Below are 14,068 nucleotides of genomic sequence, written 5' to 3'. Positions count from 1 at the left end.
TGTTATTTATCTAGAATGTTACAAGTCTGTAAGTGTTCAGTTATGTATTAGGGGGGGAAAGCTTTCTTTGATACCATGTTGTATTCCTTAGTTGTGTTTTCTAGAAATAAAACAATTTGGTGTTGTATTTTTTCAAGTGTTTTTCCAAACCACCATGTTGAATGTTTTTTTCAATACTAGTTCGACCCTTTATAACGATTACTATTAAATAAATTGTTAATATATTAAATATTAATTATAATAAAATATATTATAAAAATAGTATTATATTTATTTTACATTATTATATTATTAATATTAAATATATACAATATATTGCAGTATAATGTATTATAACATTACATGTTATTTTAATATATTATATTATAATTATTACGTATTATTTCAAACAATAATGTATTTAATTATTTTGGTATATCAATTTATTACCATCATATATTATATAATTTTATTAAAGTAACTATTTTATTATCACTATAGTATTATACCATTATTAGTTATATTATTAATACTTTAACATTATATAACATATTATAGTTTTTAATATAGTAGAGTATATTAATAATACTTTAACAATATATTTATAATTTATTATATAAATGAAATTTGATATTATGAATATATTATAATTCCATTAACATTGATTACCAATATATTATTTTATTATTAATAATTTATTTTACCATATAATATATTAGATTATTTATTAAATAATATATTTATATTAATATTTATTATATTACATTTACAATATTTATACTATATCGTTATTTTGTTATTATTTAATTGTTAAATAAATTTGTGTTTTTCATGTTGATTAAAATTATATTAGTTATATATAATATACTAAAAAACCAAAACACCACACTCAAAACACTTAAAAGTAGTCGTGCTAAACTGTATCTGTATCCAAAGAAATATCTGTAACTGTGTTCGTTAGGATACGGATATGGCTACTCAAATCTATAACTGATAGGATATTATTACAGATATGGTCTTGTAGTGAAATATACGGAGTCGTATCCGAAATATCCGAATACATATTAGTCATGCTCTTACGATGGTTTTAATTCTTACATTATGGATTTGTGGTTAATTTTGATGCTCAAGATATCTAATCTTAGCTTTTCAGTGATAATGAACATATTAAAGAACTCTTTTGTACCACATGAACTATATTTTTCTCAATATTATCTAGTTTTCTCATATCCATTTTGTATCCGCATGTATATCCGTTTATATATGTGCATGTATATCCATAAGCATATTCGATTTTAGCGGATATGAATATGAATTATTCTTACCGAGATATATTTGTATCTGTATTCGTATCCAAGATGGGTAAGTGGATATGTATAAGGTAAGTATCATATCTGAGTCGTATCCGGACCGAATACACCCTAATCTAAAAGGGATTTTAGAATAAGTGTTGTGTTTTTTGTTTAATGATGTTTTAGCTCAAAAAAATCATGGTTTCCAAATACATAGTGTCTTGTTTTTGACAAAAAACACCTTGAAAACAATAAAAAAATGCCATGATATCCAAACGCTACCTTAAAATCAAAGATTTGGGCTCTGTGCGCATAATAATATTAAAGTTACATAATGTCATTTATCTAAAGCGCATAGGGCTATATTTGTTATGAATCAATTCTGGAATGAGTATAGGAATGGATAAATTTTCTTGAAACTTCACCCTTCAACCAATATGCGACGCCCAACAATGGAACCCTCTTAAAAATCCTATTAGACCATCCATATGCGAGTGGTGTAATTTACACCACAAATATAATTGCTACAATTCCCAAACAAAGCCTCTAACCACCAATGAATAATACAAAATTAATCCATTCTATGCATTTTTCTTATAACCATGAATTCCCCCCAGTAACTTTTTTTAATAGATCCAAATAACTAGTTTTATCCATGTACTAACGCTGAACAAGGTATTGGGAATTCCGAATACGAAGCTAAAAGTGCGCTCAGCTAGCAACCATAAAAACAAACCCCTTTCTACAAGAAGTTCAAATACAAAACCATACTACTCTAGCCTCTAGAATTCTAACGGATAATCAATTTATAACTAATTGACTCTTTCGGTTTTTACATGAATATAGATCATGAGATATTGCCAAGCCTTCACAAGAAGCAAAACACTGCTAAGGCCTGAAAACAAGCACGATGCAAGAGATGAAAATTCACAACTCCGCCGTTGATACCCTATCCGATTGCCTTATTGTTGCCCTCCAACGCATTCAAGAGCTGCTTGCTCGTGCCAGACACCATTTAAATCAGACTGCCATAAACGAACCATTTGATCGCCTCCTGTAGATGCTAACGTCATACCGCTCATGTCCCATTCCAACTGCCAAACCTACATAGAGGCAACCAAGGATGGAATCATTATGTTAAACTTTAGAAAATCAAGCAATTCAATAAGTAAATGAAAACAAAGTGAAATGGAAGATAAGGTGAGCAAGTGACAATAAAGATGTCTGATGCATAACAGGTGAAACATATGATGTACTTTCAAAAGGTTGTATTTCAGTACAAAGTTAGTATTTTGGGGTACATAATAATAATTTTAAATTATTTAACATGCACAGGATTATTTGTAGCAATGTTGTAAAAGCATTCAGGCTTAGAAAACTTTCACTATTATCGTAATCAATTTTGCTCAAAACTGCCAAATAACCTGCGAGGGAATGTTTGAATGAAGAACTTGAGGATAGCTCACATGATGACTAAGTAGGGTATCTAGAATATCAAAAAACTTTGGGTGTTTATGCCATAAAGGCCTTGTCAGAGACATTTCTTACTTGGAAATTCAAAAATTTTTGTGCAAACTGAAACACTATGTCCATATAAACGCATATTTGCAGAGGACATGTTGTGGATATTAACAAGATAAACACATTACCCATATGTTGTATATTTTGTAGGTACATTAACTAGAAAGTAGAAACAAGAAAGAAATAATGATACAGGTGTATCTTCTCTTCGGAACTTAGCGATCCTTATGGGAGCTTGATGATAGATGATTCTCATGATAGCTTGAGAATAGAGATGTAAAACAGCACAGTGGAACGCAGGTTGAAGCGTGGAACGAGACGGCGAATCGAAGAATCGAAGCATCCAGTTTTCAGCCCGTGAGTCGACTCATAACAGTCATGAGTCGACTCATCAGGTTGAGTCGACTCATGCTTGTCATGAGTCGACTCACGAAACCCAGCCATTTGTCACCAGTCTCTGACGAGTCGACTCATCTCAGTCATGAGTCGACTCATTGTTGGTTTTGTGTTTTGTCCAGTTTCGCACGAGTCGACTCATCTTAGTCGTGAGTTGACTCATCGAAGGTTTCCTAGTTCGTTTGGGTTTCTGTTTGCACGAATTCCTGTTGGGTTTGGGATTGGTTATTTACCACTTTGCCATCTACGTTGTTATACCTATATAAGGGATTGTTTAGGGTTTATAATCAATCAGATGTAATCAAAGAGAGATTCTAATCAAGAGAGATTGGGCTTTAGAGAGAATTGAGAGTTTATTCTCGATTCTAGTGAGATTTTGAGAGAGGGATTGTAATCTTTTCATATCATAATCTAGAGAGGGTATTTTCATTCGCCACATACTGAATTATTCTTGTATTTCTGTTATCTTCTTCTCAACCCACCTTTGATAATTCTGCAATCAAAGGTGCTCGCACGACGATTCGTATCAAGTTGGTATCAGAACGATCAGATTCGGTAGAGGGGGCATCCTGTGTACGGTCCTGACTCGATTGCAATACAAGAAGCTAGGCGAGATCCTTATTTTATTGAAAGAAGTACAGAAATTAAGAAAGAAGATGACTGAAGGAGACAGTTTAGCAATGCTAGATGCATTGGAGAAGCAGATGGAGACAATAGGTTCGACCCTCGTGCAACTCGTCAATCTTATCCAAGACAAAGGAAACAAGGAGAAATCTTCTTCGAAAGGCAAGAAGAAACTTGTGGAGTCCGATGGAAAAGGCGAGGATTCTGATTCAGATGAGGAGACCCGTATTGTTAAGTCTGTTTCACACTAAGGGGGTAAGGGTTCTTACCAGAATTTGAAGATAGACTTCAAAGTAAAGATTCCTGTTTATGACGGGAGTGTCAATGTCGAGAGGCTTGATGATTGGATCGAGCGGATGGAGACCTATTTCACACTACGGATAATTATCCAAGGAGAAGCTCGTGTTCGCGATTTTGAAGCTTTCGGGGCATGCATTGACATGGTGGAAATCCTATTACAAGTAGGAGAAGAAGACGATATCGTGGAACAAATTCAAAGAACTACTTAGAAAACAATTCTATTCGGTAGGGTTCCTCGAAGAGCGTTGGTACAAGTGGTACGGCTTGCGCCAAAGAGTCAATCAAACCGTTCAAGAATACACCACGGAGTTCCAGCAGCAGGCGATGATCCTCAAAATTGCGATAGAGGAATATTCTGTGTTTATGAAGTATATGACGGGATTGAGCGATTACATCCGGAAAGAGATGAAGTTATTCACGGTGAAATCTATTACAGAGGCGAGCGTGAAGGCTATTGCCATCGAAGGCAAGCAAAAAAAGAGCAACGAAGCAAAGGGAGATGCAAAGCAAGTTGGAGGCGAGTCTAGTGGTTCTCAATCTAAGGAGGAGAGGAAGAAGGGTGATCCAGAGAAAACCGGGCTGATTTGTGGTCATTGCAAGAAGACAGTGCACGTAGCTGATCGGTGCTGGGAAAAGTATCCTCATCTCAAGCCACGAGGGTTAAAGAAAAAAAAAGAAAAAAAGACATACGTGATAGCATAGGGTCCGAAGGAAGTTCCTGGGATGACAGAGCCCAACAGTAGTCTCACTCTTATGACAGGAAAACAGGCCACGAAAGAGGACGAAGACCCCCGAGAGCAGTTCTTTGTGATGAAGTTACAAGTAAAGACCAGTTTGGTTGATGCTATTGTTGATCTAGGCAGCGAAAAGAATTTGATATTCGAGACCTTGGTTCAAAAGCTGGGTCTGAAGACAGTCAAGCATCCGAAACCCTATCCATTAGGGTGGATTCAGAAGGAGACGGGACTGAGTGTAGTTGATTAATGCACTTTTAGATTTGCGCTTCACGAGTAGAATATTGACGAGGTCACATGCGATGTCGTTCCATTGGATGTTTGTCAGGTTATACTGGGTAATCTGTACTTGTGGGATAGATACGCGATCTACAAAAGGCGGACTCAGAAGTACACATTCACCAAGGATGGTGAAAAGTTCATATTTCATTCGGCGTCTCTTCCGTGGGAGGTAAATTTAGCGACGGTGACGCGGGCGAAGAGGCTAGTGAATGCAAGCAAGAAGTTCGTCTCGTTGTACATTAGATTTCATGACGAGCCATCGAAAAGGAGTTGCATCTTGGAGCGGAAGACGACTACGATAAGACGAGGAACGAAGGAGTCATTTCCAGTTGTACGTCGATATCAGGTTCCTAGCAAAACCAGATGGTACAGAAAGGATGGAGGGGCTCGCGAGTTTCCTCAGCTGAAGTTCTAACTTAAACGGGACTTCAAGTTCCTAAAGGGAACCCATGATACGGGTGCATCTTCTCTTCGGAACTTAGCGATCCTCATGGGAGTTTGAGGATAAATGATTCTCATGGTAGCTTGAGAATAGAGGTGTAAAACAGCACAGTGAAACGCAGGTTAAAGCGTAAAACGAGACGGCGAATCGAAGAATCGAAGCATCCAGTTTTCAGCCCGTGAGTCGACTCATAACAGTCATGAGTCGACTCATCAGGTTGAGTCGACTCATTCCTGTCATGAGTCGACTCACGAAACCCAGCCGTTTGTCACCAGTCTCTGACGAGTCGACTCATCTCAGTCATGAGTCGACTCATTGCTGGTTTTGTGTTTTGTCCAGTTTCGGACGAGTCGACTCATCGAAGGTTTCCTGGTTCGTTTGGGTTTCTGTTTTCACGAATTCTTGTTGGGTTTAGGCTTGGTTATTTACCACTTTGTCATCCACGTTGTTATACCTATATAAGGGATTGTTTAGGGTTTCTAATCAATCAGATGTAATCAAAGAGAGATTCTAATCAAGAGAGATTAGGGTTTAGAGAGAATTGAGAGTTTGTTCTCGATTCTAGTGAGATTGTGAGAGAGGGATTGTAATCTTTTCATATCATAATCTAGAGAGGGTATTTTCCTTCGCCATATACTGAATTATTCTTGTGTTTCTGTCATCCTCTTCTCAACCCACTTTTGATAATTCCGCGATCAAAGGTGCTCGCACGGCGACTCGTATCAAATAATGTCATGGCAGTTTTAGATTAAAAAAGATAGAAGAGCAAACATAATAATATGGTGGATGAAGTTTATTAAAAATGAACAATGTATATCATTCTTTGATGAAGGAATACTATTCCAAAATACATACTTCATACCTCGCCATCATGACCTTCTAGTAATGCAACCTTATCCGTTGGGAGTCTTCCATCCGACTCATGGGTCAATCCTACATGCCATATTGTGATCCCCTTGCAAGTTGCAACAGCTATCACCTCGTATGGCCTACAAAGAGTTCAAGACTTCTATTACAAATCAATTTATATTCAGAAGAACAATCGGATTCTTAAATTTGTGTGATATCAGCAGACAGTAAGCATGGTCTAAACTAAAAGATAGATTGATAAAAGTAAAATGCATGTAATAGTCTAACAGGTATTAATATATGGTATCATACATTTTTACAAGTAGATCGACATTTTAAGTAGCTGGCCACAATCATGTCATAATACACTAAAAACACGTGTAAAATAAAAATAGATTACTTGAATAATCAAACTTTTTGACTTCTCAACATAAAAACTATAGAGAAGACAGCAGGCTATTACCTGCCTATATTAGGTGCCCAACCTATAGCATATACTCTATCATCACCATCTCCAGGTGAACACAGCTCAGCAACTGGTAGCCACCGCTGATGAGCCTCTTCAAACTCCCAAATCTGTTATAAAACTTATCCCATGAGACCTTTCTCGTATTAAAAAGTATATGCTTCCCTTCAATAAAGAAACACAAAAGAAGCTTAATACTATGGTAGACCTATGAAAGGAAAGGCCTATTATATCACTAAATCACAAAATTATTCCAGAAGGAAACAAGAGTCCTTGCTATGGCAAATGCCACTGCTTCAAAATGAAATGGTTACAGAAATTAAACATGTAATAAATGGAAATTCAAAACAAACCTTGGGGGAATTGAATTGAGAAAGATCTGAATTATAACCGAGCACAAAACTTGACTTTTGACTTTCACCTCTTTGTGGATTCCATGCAAGGGATGCAGATATGCATGATGGCTTTCCATATCTACAAACTGAATCAATCACATTCTGGAACTCTGCCTACAATGAAAGATTAGGAGCAAACAGAGTGACATACAATACAATTAAAGTGACTTTACAGAAACCTAAGAGCCATAAAAGGATAGTTACCAAATGCGATAACTGATTGGTAACAAAAAATTTGGGCTAAGGAAACCAATATCTTCATTCCCTTATTGATTCATGAGAAAATGAGTCTAAGCTAATGGTTTGCTTCAAGTAAAAATTGTAGAAACTGCATTACGCCTATAAGGAAGCATCTGTAAACTATTGTATTCTTGCTTATAAATTCAAAGAACAAGTAAACAGCATAATATTGGAAATAATGTTATAAAAGTCAATCTGAAATAGTTTTCAGCATTATAAGGAGGTATAGCATAAGATTCAAAGCATTTTCAACATAGAAAGGCATAAAGTTGAATACTGGAGAAAGGGCAAAATTTGCGTCCTTTATCATGTTATATTTTAACAAAGCTTTAGCGGTCAATCTATGAAAGTTATAACCTGAATTGAATTCTTGTAGAATATAGACAAGCCATAAAACAGTAATTAAGGGTGCAAGATACTTTGGAAACACAATGTTGATCAGGAACAGTATGTGAGAACTCCAGCAGGAAAGTTTTGCTCAGCATATTTCTTGAACACAAATTTTTGGTGAAAACAAGAAAGAACTAAACCTGAAGTTGCCACTTGTTCAATTGCAAAGGGTCCATAAGTTCATACACCTTCATATGGCCATCTGTATATGCAGCGACCTAAAAGTAGGATGATGCAGTTAGTGATGTAATACCATAAACATGTAGGATAAGCCAGCTACATAAAAAGGCCAAAATTTGGTGATAAAGAGAAAAAACTAGTTCGGATATTGGAAAAGGCAGGTTACAGATCTTAATATTCCTCACGATCTGTATTCAATTGCAGTTTGTAAAGAATTGAGAAAATAGTTTCAAATCCTCCATTTTAGTTCATTGATTCTTGAATCACTATCCTACACAATGTTTTAGAAAGCGGTAGGCATTTCTGGGTGCCATACTCACGTTTTTTTAATTTCCGTGAAATATACAGAACTCTTTAAAGGCGCACGCACGCACACACATAGACTGACATACATACATAAACACACACACACAAATCAAGAGAGAAGAGAAAAGTAAGAAGAAAGAAAGGATATAATTTTTAAATAAAACTATGATTTAAATAAATCAAACTAAAATTTCTTTTCAGATATATGAAATTTAACTTTTCTTCTCAAATCTGGTCGCAAGTGGCTCCAACAATGGTCACACTAAAAGACCAATTGCTATAGCAGTAGTCCAATGAAGGAGAGTCAGACAAGGGAAACAGAGAGAAGAGAAGAAGTTTGTTTAAAGATCAACATCCTAGACTCTCTTTTCATTAATTGAAATTACAACCCGAGCTTTCTAATTCATTCTGACCTAACTCGCAATCTTCATGGGTTCACCCCTATACTTAAATGGACTGCACAATAGTTTTTTACGCGGAATGGCACACTTGACAGATAAACTATATGCAGAAAATCACATACCCAACTTCAGTTTTCAGCTTTTGCCAGACTCAGGTATAAGATAACTATTGGGCTTCTCCAATTTTCAAATGGTACATTTAAAATGAAAATTTGTCTATTTACTTTGCAGAACAACCTCAGACAAGAGAATGAAAAAAAAGGACAACGATAACATCAACATATGATGTTTGCAAATTGGCAAGTATAAAGGATCAAGAAAAAAAGCATATTGAAAAATACTTTTGAAAAAAAGACTGTTCTTGAATAGAACTCACCAATTTTAAACTTGTAGCAAAACCCCCAAATTGGACTTGAAGCACTCCTGAACTAGCGCTTTCGAAGACTTTACACTGTTTCCACATAAGTGGTTGAGTATCTGGGAAACATTTTGCATAGGAAGATAAGGATATTAATGATTAAAAAGAGACTATGATATTAAATGAATAAAATTGGACACATGAATACATACCCTCTTCAACTTCCTCCCACAAAGATAATGTTCCATCAATGCAGATGCAAGCAATAGCATCACCAAATTCTGGAGGAACCCAAACAATATTGGTAACTCCACTCTCATGCGCCTATAACAAATGGAAAGAGATATATATATATATATATCAAATCACATAACGATTTACAAACAAAGACCACAGCCTTATGCTCAACATAATTTTATGAATGGTTACTCCCAATAGGAAAACACCTTTACAGATGTAGTGTTGGAACTAGACCTCAAGAAATATAAAGTGGAATAAAGTAAGCTAGAGATTATGTTAAAGAAGACTCATACATAGCAAAAAACACTCATATACATAGCAAAGTTAGTAACCTATTCACCATATGCTTTGCACTTTATTTCAACCATTCACCTACTACTAGGGGTGCCAAACGGTTCGGATATATCCGAACCGATCCGTATCCGTATCCGAACGGATACGGATATGGTAAGCTAATTTTGAAACCGGGCGGATATGGATACGGATACGGATCTGGTTTCGGATTTTTTTTCGGATACGGATTCGGAAACGGATATGAGGATTGCGGATACGGATATCCGCAAATGTAATAATAATTCGGGTCCCAAAATTACAATTACAAACCCGTAACCGCTAACCCAAACCCGTAAGTTTGTAACCCTATTCCCAAACTCCCAGCCCATTCCATTCTTCTGCCTCCAGCCGCCACTAAAGTTTCCAGCATCCGCCTCCGTTCGTCAGATCCTCCGTTCTCCAGCTTCCGTCTTCGTCGTCTTTGCCGTTCTCCGTTCGTCGTTCTTCGTCTTTGCCATTCTCCGTTCGCCGTTCGTCATCGGTGCCGTGCAGATCTCATTCAGCTTTGTTTTCGTCGGATCTGGCCGTTGACCGATACCCTGCTTCTGCAGAGGAACGAGATACGGTACTCGTGGTTGTGATTTTTTTTTTGTGGTGATCTCTTATCTTGCATCTTTATATTTTCACGCTTGTTATTATTATTGTTGCGAATTATACCGAGATTGAGAAATAGAGTAATTGTTTAAAAAGATATATCACTTGTGTAGAGATTGTCAACTGTGGCTTGGATTGAAGACCGCCAGTGAAGACAGCTGATGTAAATTTGTAGCAGCCAACATTTACATCTTGCGGGCATCTAAAGGATGAGCAAAGAATTGGTAAAGGTGAACTCTTCAGCATAGTTCTCACCTTCAAGTCTGCAATGGCCCCTAATTGTCTTGTTTTCGGAAAATGATTACTAAAATACCTTAATTAAGGAATGAAATTAAAAAGTGAATAATTACAAAGTAGACTACTTTTAAAAGTGAAACCTTTGAAGAAGAAGGGGATATATTTTCTGCTACCTTCATGGATTGACATAGGAATTTTGTCAAGCAATGTAACTCTGTTTGGAATTCTAGAAATTATATAGGCATATAATTTTTAGTTTGTTGAGTGTTCATGTACCCACTAACTCGTACAAATGTGTATTTTGTTGTATTTTTCTCGAGATTTTTTTCTCATTATTGCCATCGCTTATTGAGTGTTAACTTTTTTGAATTTGGATATCAAGCATGTAAAACATTTTCTTGTAGTTTCGTTGTCTAAACATTTGAACAAAGGTTTCTATCTTTCTAGTATTAATGCACATATATATATGTTTGATAATTGTTTTCATATATATTTGTCGAATATCCGTTTATATCCGTGATCATATCCGATCCGATTTTCAAATATCCGAACCGTATCCGTTTCCGATAAGTGCGGATATGGTTAATGTTATTTCTTACCGAAGATGATCCGTATCCGTATCCGTATCCGTTTATAAAAAGCGGATATGGATATGGTAAGTGTCATATCCGAACCGTATCCGCTCCGATAACACCCTTACCTACTACCCTATTCCCCTACTACTAGCTTACAACACCATTTGTCAAAGAAGAACAAGCATGAAAATCATGCAAGCTAATAAAGTTTGACCATGGCCACATTTATGATTTTCAACAGCCACTCTTAAATTGACCATTGAATAACTTTGAGCATGTCAGCCTTTCAGATAATTCTGCCTTCAGTGGTTTTGTCAAGATATCTGCAACTTGATCTTCAGATTTGCAGAAATCAAGTTCAATCTCTTCATCTTTAACAACTCACGGATAAAGTTGACCATGGCCACATTTTGATACTTTATCCCAAAATGTTTGCTTCTGCCATGAAAGATTGGATTCTTTGCCAGCGTGATAGGTGACTTGTTATCACACATAATCTTGGTCAGACTTTCTAGTTCATGCCCTATGTTACCTGGGTGCTTCTATTAGGAAGTTGTACCCCTACCCGACAAATATCCGTACCCATACCCAAACCTCTTGGACACTTTTTGAATATAAGCGTATGTTTTTTCGGGCCTATGCTCAATTATATAATACATGTTCTAATATAAAACACTCCTCGTGCACTTCTTGGATGTATATTTTACACTTCACATCTATTTCTCGTATAGTGGTCTTATGTAAATGGAAAAACAATATTGATCTTATGTAAATTATTAATTTCAATACATATAAATATACATAACATACATATATATATAGCCGTGTCCCCGTACCCTACCTTTTCCAATTTTGCCATGTTCCATACTCGTACCCATACTTGTACCGTGCAACCTAGCTCATGCCTTAATTCATTGATCATGCGTCACAGCCACACTACTTGACACGTTATAAAGGCTGCTGCCATGTGTTCTGCTGCAACAGTTGATAAAGCTACCACCGCTTGCTTTTTCGATGAGCAAGAGATAATTCCTTCTCCAAGAAAGAAAGCATACCCCGACGTGCTCATTGTTCTTCATAGACAAATGATGTCATAGGCTAGTAGTTGGGGAATAGGATAGCGTGTGACTGGTTGATGCAGAGTACATGATGAATAGGTTAGTACTTCTGTTATAGGATAGTGTGTGTGTGTGTGTGTGTGTGTGTGTGTGACTGGTTGATGCAGAGTACATGATGAATAGGTTAGTACTTCTGTTATAGGATAGTGTGTGTGTGTGTGTGTGTGTGTGTGTGACTGGTTGATGCAGAGTACATGATGAATAGGTTAGTACTTCTGTTATAGGATAGTGTGTGTGTGTGTGTGTGTGTGTGTGTGTGTGTACATGATGAATAGGTTAGTACTTCTGTTATAGGATAGTGTGTGTGTGTGTGTGTACATGATGAATAGGTTAGTACTTCTGTTATAGGATTGTGTGTGTGTGTGTGAGTGTGTCAGAGTGTGTCAGAGTGTGTGTGTGTGTCAGAGTGTGTGTGTGTGTGTCAGAGTTCGATGAGCAAGAGATAATTCCTTCTCCAAGAAAGAAAGCATACCCCGACGTGCTCATTGTTCTTCATAGACAAATGATGTCATAGGCTAGTAGTTGGGGAATAGGATAGCGTGTGACTGGTTGATGCAGAGTACATGATGAATAGGTTAGTACTTCTGTTATAGGATTGTGTGTGTGTGTGTGAGTGTGTCAGAGTGTGTCAGAGTGTGTGTGTGTGTCAGAGTGTGTGTGTGTGTGTCAGAGTTCGATGAGCAAGAGATAATTCCTTCTCCAAGAAAGAAAGCATACCCCGACGTGCTCATTGTTCTTCATAGACAAATGATGTCATAGGCTAGTAGTTTTTTCTGAGATTGTAATGCATCCTCTGAGTATTCAATAAAACGACTATCAGAGAAAAGCCTCCCCCGCACCACTAATTTTCTTTTAGTATCAGAGACGGGTAGATCTTGCAGGGTGATTGAATCATGTCATCTGAAAATTTGATTCAGTTGCAACTTCCAAAGTTCACTACGAGTAATTCTATAAATTGGTCGTCTACTTGAAAGTATTTTTCAAGTCACAAGATTTATGGAATTTGGTGGAGACAGGGGCTACACGGAAGTTGTTGGAGAAGCATTCAACTCGACAAAGAAGAAGAACAAGCACACAAAAAAGGCTGACCAACAAAGTTTGACCATGACCACGTTTATGATATTCAATAGGTCGAAGCTGAGAAAAGATAATAATGTCCTAAAATATACGGGTACAAAGCAACAACGATAACAAAGGATTTCTCCTAATATTATGGGTCGACTACATGAATCTTGTTGTTCCATTCAGTCATGTTGAGAGATATTTCTCTCATGAAGTTAATCACTATCATATTCTTCTTAATCACTTCAAACTAAGGTCTCTTAAGCCTACTTCTAATCCTCCTTGCTTCGTTAATTATAACCTTATCACTTCTCTTTGTGTGCATTTAGTGGCTCCCATTGTATACGGCTAAACCATCACAATTGGCTCCCTCGCATTTGTCCTAAATGGGAGCGTAGCAACCTCTAACCTTCTATAAATGAACTCATATTTATCTCTGAGTGTATATACACACTTCATTGTAACATCCTCGTTCATGTTACATCCATTTTTCACATGTTTCCTTGACCCCTAAAGCATTGTCAGTCTTAACCTATGGTACAATTTTTTTCGTTCAGCTCCATCGCTATTCTGCGATCACATAGGACCCTAAGAACTCTCCGCTTTTACCATCAATGAGTGACATGAGGCTCATCATCCTCAATCTCACCATTTCGGATGAATGATTAATCTAATAAAACAAAAGTGATTATTTCCTGACCGGTAATATGTACTATAAATTATCCCTTCCCACAGTACCACTAAGTCCATATAT

The 14,068-nt window shown here is 36.6% G+C and overlaps 1 protein-coding gene across 2 annotated transcripts in view; it reads right to left on the bottom strand.

The window, feature by feature from the left end:
- Positions 1–1,932: 1,932 nt before the first annotated feature.
- The window catches only part of LOC109827897 (protein SEH1), a 12,806-nt gene continuing 670 nt past the window's right edge, over positions 1,933–14,068 (bottom strand). Inside the window, exons 2-8 of one of the 2 annotated variants that reach the window (XM_020394922.1) lie at positions 9,368–9,479; positions 9,174–9,274; positions 8,051–8,128; positions 7,239–7,394; positions 6,883–6,995; positions 6,433–6,559; positions 1,933–2,374 (exon numbers count right to left, since the gene is read on the bottom strand). In XM_020394922.1, coding sequence (XP_020250511.1) covers positions 2,234–2,374; positions 6,433–6,559; positions 6,883–6,995; positions 7,239–7,394; positions 8,051–8,128; positions 9,174–9,274; positions 9,368–9,479 — 828 coding nt within the window. In that variant the 3' untranslated portion in view covers positions 1,933–2,233. Of the gene's footprint in view, positions 2,375–6,425; positions 6,560–6,882; positions 6,996–7,238; positions 7,395–8,050; positions 8,129–9,173; positions 9,275–9,367; positions 9,480–14,068 lie in introns of both variants that reach the window. The other variant, XM_020394923.1, reaches the window with a different exon arrangement.

Source organism: Asparagus officinalis, unplaced genomic scaffold (genome assembly GCF_001876935.1).
Source record: "Asparagus officinalis unplaced genomic scaffold, Aspof.V1 AsparagusV1_Un523, whole genome shotgun sequence".
NCBI classification, from domain to species: Eukaryota; Viridiplantae; Streptophyta; class Magnoliopsida; order Asparagales; family Asparagaceae; genus Asparagus; species Asparagus officinalis.
This window is presented reverse-complemented; position numbering and strand designations above follow the sequence as displayed.